At 40.3% G+C, this 15773-nt stretch overlaps 2 protein-coding genes and 1 non-coding gene across 3 annotated transcripts; 1 reads left to right on the top strand and 2 right to left on the bottom strand.

The window, feature by feature from the left end:
• Nucleotides 1-2972: 2972 nt before the first annotated feature.
• On the bottom strand, nt 2973-4388 carry LOC121049209. Its single transcript, XM_040505860.1, has one exon. It carries the CDS (start codon nt 4386-4388, stop codon nt 2973-2975), a length of 1416 nt encoding a protein of 471 aa, XP_040361794.1.
• LOC112168518 lies at nt 3703-3809 on the top strand. The gene has a single exon (XR_002924279.1). It is a non-coding gene; the product is annotated as a small nucleolar RNA R71 (small nucleolar RNA).
• A 6515-nt stretch (nt 4389-10903) lies between the features above and the next one.
• On the bottom strand, nt 10904-13424 carry LOC112165272 (mRNA-decapping enzyme-like protein). Its single transcript, XM_024301751.2, has 3 exons — nt 13204-13424; nt 12169-12295; nt 10904-11152 (listed from the first exon to the last, which is right to left on the bottom strand). The coding sequence occupies exons 1-3, from the start codon at nt 13329-13331 to the stop codon at nt 10904-10906; spliced, it is 504 nt and encodes a 167-aa protein (XP_024157519.1). The 5' UTR covers nt 13332-13424.
• Between the last annotated feature and the right edge of the window lie 2349 nt (nt 13425-15773).

Below are 15773 nucleotides of genomic sequence, written 5' to 3'. Positions count from 1 at the left end.
AACCATACGCTTCAAGAGGCTTTGGGGCAAGTTCTAGCATTTGTCCTTATAAAATATGCAAGTCGAATCCGAGTCTCAACCAAGATGAATAAAAGATGAGATCATGCAAAATCCTCGTCAAGAAAATAAGATGATTCTATACTAAGCACTCAGAAAAGAAATAGCACATATACAGGCTCAAAAGCTCACAAGGGTTTAAATCAAGTTTAACCTGTCATAGCATGCATCCATCAATTCTCAAGTGTTACATTAATCCAACCATCAATGTATAAAAATCAAGCACAATAATCATCAAAATCTATTAACAATTATTTGAAATCAAGAATCTAACACATGCCTGCAATCCTCTTTTGACCAAAATATAAATCCGAAAGTTCATGCTCATCATAGAGTTGGAAGACTCCTAAGACTCATTGAAAAATAAAACCTAAAACTAGACTCTTTTTTTTTTGTTCTTTTGTTTGGTAAACAAAGAATGACTCAAAAGCAAATTGATAAATTTGTATTTCCCTCCCCCACACTTAGATTAGACATTGTCTTCAATGTATGGCAATATAACTCGCAATGCACAAGGATAACATAGAGAAAGAAAATCCAAAAGTGGGCAAGTAGGAAGATAAGAAAGGTTATAGAAAAGCTCCCCCTTGTAGACCTCCCGATGCTCATGACCTTTGGAGAAGACCAAAGTTAGACACCATCTTCAAGGCACAAGGCCTTGACTTCCAAAATGTAAGTTTCGTGCTATATAAACTCCAAAAGGTCGAAATTTTGTGTCATGAGGCCAACTTCCAGCCCTTATAACTTCTGCAGGGACCGCTGGATGGATGAGCTGCTACTGGGAGCTGAAAATTGGTGTTACAAGCTATCCGTGCATAAGTGGCACGTCTCCTAACTCCAAATAGATTGAAAATGGCAGCCCTGCAAAGTTAGACGAAAAACAGAATTGTGCACAGAAAAGCTGAGAAAAGGACCTTTACCCATTTAAACCTCAATTCCGAAGGGTTACGGTGCTCCAATGGAGATGATGATTTCGATTAATTTTGAAGTAGACATCTCAAGCTTTAAGTTCATATAAGATTTTTCCTCATTGGACCCCCGAAAGTGTTCCCTGTTTTGCCTTTTATATGACCCAACTGCGCAAGTTCCTACTTTGCTGGTCTGACCTTTCTGTACTCAAAGTGGAACTGGGAACGCATAAGAACTCCGAATCCAGTTCTGTAAAAACATACAAAAACTAGACTCATGTATCTTTCTATGCATATATGGCACGTCTGCTGATTCCATCGGAGATAAAAACGGCAGCCAGCCAAATTTGACTGACTGCACGGCCGACACTCTGTTTTTGAGCAGGAAAGTAGTCTCCCTCGCCTTTCTTAATGGGTACCCCTGTACACTCACAAAACACATTATAATGAACTAAAAAGAATAAGATTAAAAACGAAAAAGTTTGGGTTGCCTCCCAACAAGCGCTTGTTTTAACGTCTTCAGCCAGACGGTACCACCAACAATTAGGCAAAGGTAAAGAAGCCTCCTTTCGAAGACTTCGCAAGAAATTTTGCCGTTTTCTTTATGAATGATTTTTTATTTGGATCAGGTGGATATGGGGGATCACCACTTGAAGTTCTCTTCAATGGAGGCTCAGTGAAACCACTTGAGGAAGGAGATTTGGTCGGAAGATAGCCCTTGCTTGGCTTAAAATCCCCACGAAGCCACCTATCATCAACACTCACACTCTCTATATTAGCTAAAGGAACAAATTCATTCCAGAATATAGACTTACCTTCATGACATGGAATTGCTTGTTTAGCAGCCATGGTTTCATTTGGACTCTTATGCATGGTTGTAGCCACCTCTTCCTCGACAATTGGTGGAGAATGACCATTGCTTGCCATTGCTAACAACTCCGAATCGCCAAGATCCCTTGCCTTGACTTTAGGTGATGTCCAAGTTCTAAGAAATCGAACATCTTCTCTTATTTGCCCACCATCACCTAAAAGATCTTGCTCATTAATTTGAGGCTTCAAGGGTTCAAACACCTTGAACGTCACTGTCTCCCCAAAAACCTCCATACTCAAAGTGCCTCTGAACACATCAATGTTGGTGTGAGCTGTGGCCATGAATGGGCGCCCCAAAATTAATGGTAATGATGTAGGCATAGGCGCTTCCTCCATCTCAAGAACAAAGAAGTCTGCAGGCAAAATTAATCCATCCACACATACTAGTACATCTTCAATTACTCCCCTAGGATAGACTATTGAGCGATCAGCTAGCTCAATGATCACCTTTAGCTCACCTAGTTTAAGAGTTGAAAACACAGAATATGGCATTAAATTAATCGAAGCTCCTAAATCCAGTAAAGCATGATCAAACCTCTGTGCACCTATGGTGCATGGAATCGTGAAGCGTCCGGGATCCTTAAGTTTAGGTGGAAGCTTTCTTTGAAGAACAGCTGAGACTTCTTCACTAAGGGCCACTATCTCATTCCCATTGAACTTTTTCTTTTTGGTGCATAGCTCCTTAAGGAATTTGGCATACTGAGGTACTTGCTTGATAGCATCCAGAAGAGGGATGTTCACTTGGACTTTACGGAAAGTTTCCAAGACATCCTTCTCTTCTTGTTCTTTCTTAGAGCTCATGAACCTGCGAGGAAAAGGAATACATGAAGTAACCAACTTAGAAGGAGTAGGATCTTTTACCTTTGGAGGGAAAAAAACATGAGCATTTTGATCAGCCCCTATGAGATCGATCGTTTTTTCACCAGCGATAATTTTCTTTTCCTCCTTCGTATTTCTTTGCTCCTCCTTCTCTTCTTGATCTTTCTTGGATGTTCTTTGGTGCCCAGAGACTTCTTCCAATTGTCTACCACTCCTTAAAGTGATTGAATTGAGCTCAGCTATGCTCCCATCCTTAGGATTTTGAATGGTTGTGCTAGGGAGGGTGCCAGGAGGTCTAGTTTGCATCACCGTTGCAAGTTACCCAACTTGCCTTTCCAAGTTCTTGATAGCTTGTCCATGTTGCTGAGCTAAGGCATCTTGCTTTTGAAACTGAATCTCAGTCCTTTGGATGAAAGCTGCGGTGTCCTTTTGGAAAGATGCGGTGTTCAGAGTCATCTCCTTCACTAGTTCTTCCAAGGACTTGCTTGAGGATTGTTGAGGAGGAGTTTGTTGATAGACTTGCTGCCTAGCCCCTTGTTGGAATCCAGGTGGTCCATTGTAGACGCCTTGAGTAGGTCGAACCACGTTGTCATTACCGCCCCAACAGAAGTTTGGGTGATCCTTCCATCCCGGATTGTACGTGTTCGAGTAAGGGTCATATTTGGGCCTTTGTTGCCCCATGTAATTCACCTGTTGCTCAGACATAGCAGACATAGGACATCTATCAGTAGTATGATCAGAATAGGAACAAATAGAGCATACCTGAGGTGTTGCCTTAATGCCATTACCTAAGGCATTCATTAACATGTCAATCTTTCTTTCCACAGCCACCATTTGGTTCCTTGAATCGACTTCATACACTCCTCGTCCTCTTATACGTTTATCCCTTGTGTAGAATTGTCTATTATTGTCGGCCAAATCATCTATTAGATTATATGCTTCTTGACCGGTTTTGTTCATGAAAGTACCTCCACACGCAGAATCAACGCTGCCCCTATTAGCTATGTCCAATCCATCATAGAAAAATTGGACAAGGTCATTCAGACTGAAGTTGTGATGGGGACACTTCCTCTGCAACTCCTGAAATTCCTCCCATGCCTCATATAGTGTATCTCCATCCTTTTGAGTGAAGTTTTGAATCTCCCTCCTTAGTCGTTTTGTCAGTTGAGCGGGGAAATATTGTTTCAAAAACTTCTTAACCATTTCATCCCAAGTTGTGATGATACCTGCAGGTAACGAGTACAACCAACGTTTTGCATCATCTTTTAAAGAAAAGGGAAATAGATGTAACCTGAGTCCTTCTGGTTGGATGTTCTGAATGGTTTGCAGCTTGCAAATATCTAAGAATTCCCTAATGTGAACATTAGGATCCTCAGATGGTGTGCCAGAGTACTTAGGCAACGAGTTAAGGAGCTGCATAGGAATGGAGAAGGCTTGATTGCCAGGTGGTGTGTAAGCTATGCATGAGGGGGATTCCGAAGCTATCGGAACAAAAGCATCCTTCAATGCCATGTCGAGTCTTGGGGGTTCCTCTTCGTCCTCGTGAATTGAATGCGCAGGTGAGTTTGGTGGTGTGTTCTCCTCCTCCTCCCCTTGTGAGGAAGTAGAACCCGCCGTTGTGTCGTGAATTGGCAAACTAGTTCCCTTCGTTTGCTTCCTATTCGACTTGCAAGTGCGTTCTATCTCTGAATCCAAGGGGGTAAGATTGCCTTGAGCAGTTCTACGAGTAAGCATAAACCTGAAAACACAAACAAAGAAACACTAAGTAAGAAACTAAAACAAAAATCAAATTAAACAAACTAGTAGAAGCAATTAGAATAAAAGTAATCCCCGGCGACACGGCGCCAAAAATTGACAGCTAAATTTATAAGCTATTGATTTTCCTTATTCTCCTGCAAATATGTCAATTGTAATATAGGGAAATAAGGGTCTCCCGCAGAGGATTAAATTAAACTAAAAGCTTCAACAAAAGTCACAAAACGTGACTGCAGTTCCTACTGAACAGCAGTCGAAAAACAAACTAAAATCCTAACCAAAACAACCGAGAAAAATATGAAAATTTACAGAGACGTACTAGACACACAAGCGTCCAGTACACAAAATTTGGTGAAATTTGGAAATGAATTTCTATATTAAATAAATATGGGAAAACAGAGAACAGAACATAAAATAAAGAAAAGCTGATTTGAGAATGGTTGAGATCAAGATAATGAAACTAGCTAGAAAGGAAGTATCCACCCCCAACAATCACACACAATACACTTTGTCCAATTTACTACCAATTAACGTAGTTGAAGACACTCAGATTGGCTCGGTACGCTTGAACACAGCCTATTACTCTTTCTTACTTTGTACGCTAGGCAGGAAGTACTCTACACCTAGACTATTCCCAAGCAATGCAACCTAAAGGTACGTTTATTAGATTAAACATGCAGAGATCATTAACTTTGAAAAGAGTTTGAGCAATCACTAGGCATCGCAATTAACTTAGAGCCTTGCTAAACCTAGGGTTTTGTTTACTTGCTAGTGAAAACTACCAATTACTTCTCTAGACAATTTGAGGAATCCAACTATTGATCCAGGCATCAAACAATCAAAGTATTAGAACCCTAGCATGCATACTAAGTAGGCCTCCAAAGCATACAAACATAGAATTCATCAATGAGAAATACGGTAAACAAAACCTCAACTTTATTAATTAGAAAACAAATTGAATGTCAAAGTATGTTATAGATCATGTCTAGGGGCTTCAACTGCCCCCTAACTACTGGAAATTTAGTTACACATAATTGGAATCAAAAACACAAAATAATGAAAAAGGGAGGAAGAAGAAGAGAGCCAGAGCTGCTGCAGATTGATCTCCTTTTATATGCTTAGAGGTTAGGAAATCCAAAACCTAAAAGAATTCGGGTTCACGTACTTAGGTGGAGTTTTCCTATTGGCTCTTGAACTTGATGACTTATTCTAACCATTCACATCATGCCATTTGTCCATCATGAGTCGGAATATGAAGCACAAACTCGTCTTCGGGCTTCTTGGTGTGATTTGGGCCTCGAAACATAAATTCCCGTCCAACCTCAGATTCACGCGCAGCCTAACCTTCTTGTACTAAATCGGCCATAACTTCTTCTAGAAAAATGATATTGATGAGCTGTAAAAAGATTCAGAAACTAGACATCCGAGGCTATCCATCAATATAAAGATCATTCTCTGTATCGTTCTGAGTTGGTCTCAGTGCTCTGTCGAAGTTAACTGATCTGCACAAGCAGATTTCCCGATTTTGCTTTTCAATCTCTCTTTTACTTCTTTTCTTCTTCTTTACTCCAAGATACCTATAAAACAAAGTAAATAAACAGAAAATACACTAAAATAACAAAGAAATTATGGAGATTAACGCTATTAACATCGCATAAATATGCTCTTATCAGCCGGACCCAATAAAATGTGATGTCTAGGAAAGTCATTGAGATTATTGGTACTTAAGAGAGCCTCGCTCCACCAACATCTCACTCTACTTTCCTGGTCATATTTGATTGGAGTTACCAAATGGATAGAGTGACTACAATGTGTCTTACTTTGATTTTATTTTGGATTAGACTTTGGAAACTTTGATGTAATCATTGGCTATTAACAAAGTGTCAATTCTTTTACTTAATGTCTTGGACATACCTTAATTCGAACTTTATTATATAAGAGCCAATGGTTTTCATGTGGAAACACATTATGAGAATGGACAGAGTTCCTTTGCATCACCTCTAATGACTACGGACATAAACGAGTATTAGAACTTATGTGTCGCTCTAGTGGGTTGTATGCAACCACTATTTGAGTTATTGAATCCAACTATGTCATGAGAGACGACTTATGGGATTTTGGCAAGTATAGGCTTTGACATGATGATCTGTGTGTTAAAGACTTTACACGGACATCCATTTTCAGAACGAAGAAAAGTAAGAACCAAGAATTGGTTCGAGGAGCTACACATGCGCCTCATGGCGCTATGATTGTGCAAAGACAGGCCATACATGGCCAGCGTCGCCTACCCCCTGCGGCCAATACATGGCATTGACGCCATAAACTCCTCTCTCTACTTCTCAAGTCTATTGTGACATTATGGCTTAACCAAAACCTTCATTGGTTGATTATAAAGCCCATGTTTCATTCTGTAAAGCCTGTTATTTAGGATTGAGACCATCATATGCAAAGGAGATTGAGGAAATAATTCTATTCTTACAAAGAATCCAAGGGAATTCTATGGATTTGATCAACCAACTTGCGGACCGTATAGATGTTTTATGGTGTTGGTTGATACGCAAACACGCTGGTCACGTGTTGTGCCATTATCCACTCGTAATGCTGCTTATACTACACTCCTAGTACATAACATATGGCTACGGGCTCACTACCCAGATCATCCCATTCAGTCAATTTGCCTTGATAATGCTAGAAAGTTTACATCGAAAATTTTCGATGACTATTGCATATAATTGGGTATTGATATCAAGTATCATATTTCCATGTACACACCCAATTGGTCTCGCGGAAAAACCACCATTAAATGACTACGATGGTAGCCCGGACATTGGTAATGCGCACTAATATTTCCGCTTGGGTTATGCAATATCGCATGCAGCTATGCTAATTCGTCTACCACTCATAGCAGCCACTCAACTTTTATTTGCATTACAGCTAGTGACTGGGTTCGAGTCTAATATCTCGTATTTATGCATATTTGAGTGTGCCTTTCATGTGCCAATTGCGCTGCCACAGCGCATCAACATGAGTCATTGTAACGAATGCATATATATATTTGTTGGACATGAGTCTCCAACTATAAGTCCGCTGTGTAGAACCCTTGACAGGCGATCTCTATTTCGCTGGATTTGCGAATTGTCACTTTGATGAGACAGTCTTCCCGTCGTTAGGGGGAGATTAGAACGTCAATGTTCAACATGAATGACAGGAATTGTCGTGGTCTGTCCCCACTATGTCTCATCTTGATCCCCTAAAAGTGACGAGATCACATATAACTGCTGCAAACATGCCTGCAAGGATTGATGTCCCCACAAGAGGACATAGTGCCACCTAGAGAAGATGGGTACTGCACCACTACCACGGATGGTAGTATGGTGACGCCACAAAGGTGGCATAATGGAGTCATAGGCCATGGGTTCCGCTAGAGAGAGTAGGAGACCCATAGGTTCGATGGATTCTCGCCTTAAGAAGAGAGCGAGTTTGGCACAACTTGATCCATTGATCTTTGATACTCAAAATCCGTCTCATGAGAATATTTTGGATTGTGGTTATGTCCAAGAGACATCATTGGGGGACGCCTCAATGTTAGAACCAATTCCTGAGAATATAGAGATCTCTACGAACTATACTAGTGTACATGAGGACGTGAAATTATTGAGACCAATGACATCGAACCTTACTCTGTTGAAGAATGCCAACGTAGAGAAAATTGGCCTAAATGGAAAGATGCGATCCAGGTTGAATTGGATTCACTAATGAAGAGGAATGAGTTCGGGCCTGAGATGCCAACACCTCCTAACATAAAACCGGCCTATTGACTTTAATAGGTCTTTGTTAGATAGCGTGATGAGAAAAAGAGATGGCAATCTCACCTTATGGCGCAAGGTTTCTCACAACGCCCTGAAATCGACTACGAGAAGACATATTCTCTCGTAATGGATGTCATTGCACTCCACTACCTTGTCAGTTTGGTAGTTTCCAAATAACTGAACATGCAGCTTACGAATGTGGTCACTACGTATCTTTATGGGGATCTAGATACAGAATATAATGAAGGTTCTTGTGGACTGTATTTACCCAAGTCAAGTGGCTCTAGACCACAGAGCGCATTTGCAATGAGGTTGAAATGCTCACTAAAATGACTACTTGATTGGGAAGGGATATGATCAACTATGCCCACGCGTTTCCATGACAAGTTCCAGATTTGCAATTGTCACGGTTTATGTTGACAAACATAATTGGAACCCTTGAGAGTTAAGGCAAACCGCTGAACACCTGAAATCCGAGTTTGAGAGGAAGGACCTTGGGAGAACACGATTCTGTCTAGATTCAGAACTTGTATACCGTGTCAATAGACATTTTTGATAAAGTCAAAGATGCACCATGGTCGTCCGTAGTCTTGTCCCTAAAAGGGATCCGTTTCGTCCCAGGGATGATGACGAAGACGTGTTAATAGCAGAAGTGCTTACTTATGTACAATAGGCGCATTATTATACTTAGCACAATACAAGACCGGACACCTCAATTATTATGAACTTGTTGGCTAGACATAGCCCCGCGCCAACGCAACGCCATTAGATTGGTATAAAGACAATCTTTCGATATTTGAGAGGTACGATTGATATGGGCTTGTTCTATCCCTGCAGAGAAAAGAGTTGACGGAAGTATGGGATCGGATCCCACAAGACAAAACGCCACCTTCCGTGCTCCTCCTTCCCTCTATCAAAATGACAACATGCACTTCTAAATACTGAAGTGAACCAAATCCGATCAGAGGATAATGTAGCGGACTTATTTACTAAGTCGTTACCAAAATCCACCTTCGGGCAACATGTGAAGAGCATCGGATTGAGAAAGTTATCCGAACTCCCATGATTGTACCAATCAGGGGGAGATATTGACATCAGGGGGAGGCATGATGTCTACATGTTCGACCTCGAAGAGTGAAGGACGTGTTGTGCTCTTTTTGTCCTTCGACCATGGTTATTTTTGTCCCACAGGGTTTTTGTTACCTGACAAGGTTTTTAACGAGGCAACAATCAAAGCGTCATCACCAAGTTTGAGCGGCACAAGGGGGAGTGTTGAAGGATGTCGACATAGTGTGCCTCTACAAACTAGGGTTTAGAGTTGGAATAGGAATGTGTTCTAGGTATTCAATTGTAATCAAATTCTATTACCTTTTTGGGTACCTTGTAACTCCCTATTTAAAGGGCTCCTATTATAAATGATAACACACAATTCTATTCTCCTACAACAATTTATGGGTTTAACGGTGATAAATGGCACAGAAAATTGTAACCATAGTAACTATATATCAGAAGCTCTCATAAGAATGAGAGGACAGATTCTATACATTCACACACTCTGGAAAGACAAGGAAATCTTGGAAGACGAACAAAAACAATCCAGCTTTGTAGATTGTAGTGCCACCTGCATATTTAAGTATTCAACCCCTAATGGGTTACGAGCTCAAAGATGGGCCGTCAAGAGGGCCATTTGTGAGTTTAAAGGTGGTAAAAGCCACAGGTAATTGAAAATTATATATCAGGTGCTCTGATGAGAATGAGAATGAGAAGAGATATTCTATACATTCATGTGATCTGAAAGAAGGAAAAACTACATGATAAACAAAAACAATCCATGTCCTTAGATTGTAGTGCCACCTCCAATAGCTGCTCAGTCACCTGCATATTTAACGCTTCTCCTAATGGATTATGAATGGTGTGCTTTAAGGAGTGCTAGATGGACCATGTCAACGAACTGATTATCCTACAAAACATACAAAGCTTCTCATCAAATAATACAAAGAGGAAATCAACCAACAAAGAAAAGCCGGATACAGTACATGCACAAGGGGGAAATGAGAGATTGATATGGGTTCAATGTACTTTCCTGGTCAAACTCACCAAATTATCAAAAGGTTGAGGTACTAGCCAATAAAGGGCCACAAGGTAATAAAGTCCAACAAACAATAGCAACTAAATTATTTGTTCAGAAAACTTCCGATGAAATTAAATAAGAAGAGAAATAACCGCCATATGACGCTTAACAGACCAAAAAACAAGAAATAGGAGTTCTAGTTTATGGCTCTGATCCTTGATAAATAAGACCACTAGACTCATCCGGTATTCCAAATATTGGTGCTCATATTGATCAGAAAACTATGGACTGTTTCTGGTGCATTTACAAATGCTTTCCTCCCCCTTGATGAATTTTAAAGACCATCGCAAACATGAGATCATGAGATCTTCTCAATTGAAAGAAACAAAAAATGGTACGGAGACTAACCTGAACAAGCAGCCGGAGTGCATCTCGGACTTTATCTCTGCTAATAAGTGGCCCATAGTTTGAAGTGGAAAAAGAAGCAGGAGTGAGAGATGGTCGAGGGGCAGGTGGGGGAAAAGGTTGTAGCAAAGAAGCACCATATGGACGCTGTAGACTCACAGCAGGTTGAAACAGAGGAGCACTAGGCACTGATGAAGATACAGGTGCAATCACTGTTGCAGGGGAAGGAGGGGTAACAAAAAATGACGAAGAGGCTTTACAAGACTAGTGGCCAGGTTGGTATTGCTGTGGGATTCAGGGACGTCAAGGAAAGGGACTGAAGGCGCAGTTGATAACTGTGGAGGAGATGATATGTGCATGTTAGAAATAGTGGAAGGAGCAAAGCCTACTTGATGCAAGGGCACAGAGATTGTAGAAGACTGGTAAGCCCGTCCCGCAACTGCTGTATGTGAAGCTGCCTGCAATCATCATCATATTTAGTCATATGGCCCAGAAAAGAGAATGAAAATAAGCTGTCAATTTATCAGTTTATATACAGTTTTATTTGTCAGTATGTAAACTATTAGATGCATTTGCAGGACTGCATTGTGCAAAGTTCTATAGTTACCCACTTTGTTTTTGGCCAGTAATACAGTGGGGTGTGCGTGTGTGTTAGTGAGTTAATAGGCAGATGCTTGAAATAAAACAAACACACAAAGTGAAAGCCAGCACCTTTAAATGTATAGATACGTACTTTTTAATGTATGTGTTTGTGTGCTACTTGAAATGCAACCAACACGCAAAATATAAACTACAAAGCCTTTATGTAAGCATGTGCTTGAAAGCAAACAAACACATTGTGTGCAAAGCCAGCACATTTAAGGAAGTTAGTATTCCATAAGCAAAGTATTGTTTTTATTTACTTTTTTCTTTAACTGGGGAACCAAGATCTTTTCCTATTCTTTCTACATCACTGACTCTCAAAGGTCACTAATATTAGCATCGAAAGCAGAAGTTGTTGGAGATGCAATTTCAAGACATTAACTTTTCTTTTCATAGAGAATCAGGTATTTGAAATTCTACCACTATGCATATATATCCAATAGAAACTTCTAAACTAGATACTCAAAAGTTATGAAACGTGTGAGACCTGAGACAGTTAGCTCTATACACAATGTGCATTCGAGTCGTAGCAAAGTAAGTCCTATACAAATGTACATGCATCAAGGATAGCTACGCCCTTTTTTATTAGTTACATCATTTATGTTCAGTATTAAATCACTTGGGACACTGGAAACACAACAACCAAATCTAAGCTATAGAAACACCCCTTTTCCATATAACATCCCTTGTGTTTGGTTTGAGATCATATTCAGGCAGAATCAAGAAATCCCTAGAATATATGGTATAAATCTATGATATAAAGTAGGGATTCATATGAAAAGGCCAGATCCAGTTTCCCGAACTCTAGAAAAGCAAAGAGAACAGCACATACACTAAAGAAGTTAACAAAGGCATGGTCATCAGGAGCATCTGCGATATTCGAGGCAGTTGATGATGATGGCTCTAAAGGACCATCCATAACATCCATGGATGGGACTGCTTCAAGTTCCTCAAACTCACTACAATGAAACGTAAGTGAACATATTATTACTTTAACTGTTATATCATAAGCTCATCACCAAAAGACTTGAACATTTACAAGTGATTACGAAGGACTGTCAGTAATCTGGTGTCAGGAAACCAAGGACAAAACTACTACACTGGGTTAGAGATGAGAGGAAGCACACACCGCAAACTTAAAACCAGAGCACCTCAAGAGATTACACAATCACATCAGTTGCTCTATTATTATTATTAATTTTTTTTTTGACTAATATCAGATCTGTGGCTCTATGAAGTTTGTTTGACTATAACTGCAGGGTGATAATACATTTTCATTGAAAGAATATCATAATCTGAGTAAAATGTATATTGATGAATCAACCTTGCTACTAGTAAGAGACATAAAAGTAGCTGCCTCCCTAATACTTAAATGTTGGGGGGGGGTGTCAAATTCACATTTTACAATCCATAGTCCATGTTTCCTTTTTTAATATCTTAAGTTTTGTCTTTTTGTCGTGTGGATTGTAAAAATGTGACTTTATTATACTAAAAAATGACACATTGAGTGTGGATTGTAAAATGGGGAGTGTGGATTTCACTCCGCCAAAAAAAAAAAAAAAAAAAAGCAGTCAAAAATCAATGTCATTGTAACCTTACAGCACAGGCAACCAAGATGGTTTCTTGGTTTGAGGTTTCAAAATAAATAAAGAGAAAACAGCATTCTTAAAGATGATCAATAACACAAAACCCAAAGTTTATATACAATGGTTATGCAGAAAAAATATGGGAAAAGAAATTGTAAGGTTTCAAAGGAAACAGAACTAACAAAGTTCAGTAGTACATAACAAGAAAATATCTTCATCCTATGAGAAATTTGAAAGGTATATTATAAAAACATCTGTGCAAAGTAAGAATGAACAGATACCTCTTTGTAGTTGATACTGTTGACTTTTGAGGCACCTTGGAATATGCACCAAGTATCCTGGACATAGGAAAACATAAGATAGAAACAAATGAAAAGTTTACTGTATTTTGAAAAACGAATTGACTCATTGTTATTCTTCCTTTACAGTGTGTGCAGTATAGATTGATAAATAAAATGCAATTAATCCAAATCCTAGCCAACTGTTGGAATAGTACCGTCCTGAGGTTGTATACTTCTATCAAAGTATCAATAAGGATAATATACCAATGATCAAAATAACAAAACGTATTTTCTGAACTTCAGATGACCATTAAAATAAAGTTACCATGATGTACATTTCTTTGAAATTGTTGAAGGATATCGACATAATATGTGCCTCTACAAACTAGGGTTTAAGATTGTAATAGGAAAGTATTATAGGTATTCAATTGTATTCGGATTCTCTTACCTTTTGTATACCTTGTAACTCCCTATATAAGGGCTCCTATTATCAATAATAAACACACAATTCTATTCTCCTACAACACGTTATCAGCACGAGTTCTAACCCTAGCTTCAGAAAAAGAAAAACCCTAGAAGAAAAAAAACCTTTTTCTTCTCTGCCGTCAACCCAAAACAAAAAAAACAAAAAAACTCCATTCCGGCCTCCTCCCTGCAGCAAGTCTGCCTTCAGCCGCAGCCTGCAACCCCCACTGCCGCGCGCTTCCTGCAGCCTGCAGCCCTCCTGCCTGCACACCCGCGCATCTTCCAGCCTCCTGCCGAAAGCTCCTCTGCAACTTCCTGCTGCACGACCTGTAGCACCTGCCCAAAGCCCCTGCACTCCTGCCATCCCACCAGCGACGCACCCCTGCCAGCCAACGCTGCCCAGCAACCCTCCGCTCTGCAACTTCCTGCTGCACAGCCCGCGCAGCACCGAACAAAGAAGAACAGAGGGAAGAAACGAAGAAGAAGAAGACCGTAAAAAAAAAAAAACAGAAAAAAAGAAGGGACCTGGCCCAAGAAAAAAAAAGAAAAAAAAAGAAGAAAAGGAAAGGGACCCGGCCGGCCCAGAAGAAAAAAAGGGGAGAGAGAAAAAAAAAGAAAAAAAGAGGGTGGGCCGCAAATCAGCCCAACAAATCAGCAGAAACCCGAAAAAAAATCTTTACGCACGCCTGCATCAACACGCGCGTGTTCTCAAGCCCCGAATTATCAAGTAAGTTTTTGTAATTAAAGTTGCTGCTTTTCGTACTTTAAATTCCTTTTATTTTCTGCATAATATTGGAATATATGTTGCCAAATGATTTTGAATATTTAATAAAGCGGAATTGTGGGGATTCACGCTTAACGAACTAAGAGTGTTCATAATTAAACGAACTAAGAGTGTTCGTGTGAACTAACAGCGTTCACAATGCTTGGACTAAGAGCGTCCGTAAGCATCAAATTGTGACCATATTAAAACATTATTGTTTGGTCTAATCCAAAAGAGATTCTTGGAAATTGATTTCTTGGTAGCATAGCACGGAAATCTCATTATTTTAGTTTTCGTGGAAGTTTAACTCCGAAACTAATATATCTTCTCTTCTTATTTTCAGGATGTCGAATGAACCTAGACTCGACTTTCCCATGCTTGACTCAACAGGCTCGGATTACCACAGTTGGGTAACCGATGTTGAGAACCATCTCACATCAAAGGGAATATTACCCATAATACAGGCACCTAACCCGGATCTTGTGTTCAACCGAACATCTACAAAGCATGCTCAAGCAGTTATCTTGATGCGACGCCATATGGACAAGGCACTCAGATTGGAGTATATGTCGATCAAGGATGCAAGAGAGCTATGGGTAGCGCTAGAAGAGCGCTTTGGCAATGTCCAAGATTCCCTCCTCCCTGACTTGAAGGTTCAATGGAACAATCTGCGCTTTGCTGACTTCAAGTCTGTTGCTGAATATAATTCAAAGGCTCTTCGCTTACAATCCATGTTGAGATTCTGTGGGCAACCTGTCACAGAGCAAGAGCTAATTGAGAAAACTCTCTCCACCTTCCCAGTTTCAGCCATTGTGGTATCAAAGCAATACCGTACTGAAGTCAATGCTGGACGGATCACGAGGTTTCATCAGCTTATCAATATTATATCTGTAGCTAAGAAACATGATAACATACTCGTGAGGAATTATAATTCAAGGCCCATTGGAACTAAGAGCGTTCATGAGGCGAATTATAATGCACCCAAAGGAGGGCGCAAGGAGCGGTACCCTAAAAATGGGGGACATGAGGGATGTTTGGGCCCATATAACCGCCCTAACCAGGAAGGAAACAGCAAGTTTGGTGCGGATACACGTGGTGGTAATGCCACACGTGGGAGAGGGGGTTGTGGTATCCCTAGTCGTAATGGTGGCTCAATCGGTCGTGGTGGTGGCAACAACCCTCCTAGGGAACGCCCGCAACGTGCACAACGTGCACCTCAATTAAAGGGAGGCAACCACAATGATGAGTGTCATCGATGTGGATCAATTGAGCATTGGTTCAAGCAATGCAAGGCAAGCGAGGAACTAGCTGCAAGATACAGGGCATACAGGGACCTGAGAGA

Source organism: Rosa chinensis, chromosome 5 (genome assembly GCF_002994745.2).
Source record: "Rosa chinensis cultivar Old Blush chromosome 5, RchiOBHm-V2, whole genome shotgun sequence".
NCBI classification, from domain to species: domain Eukaryota; kingdom Viridiplantae; phylum Streptophyta; class Magnoliopsida; order Rosales; family Rosaceae; genus Rosa; species Rosa chinensis.
This window is presented reverse-complemented; position numbering and strand designations above follow the sequence as displayed.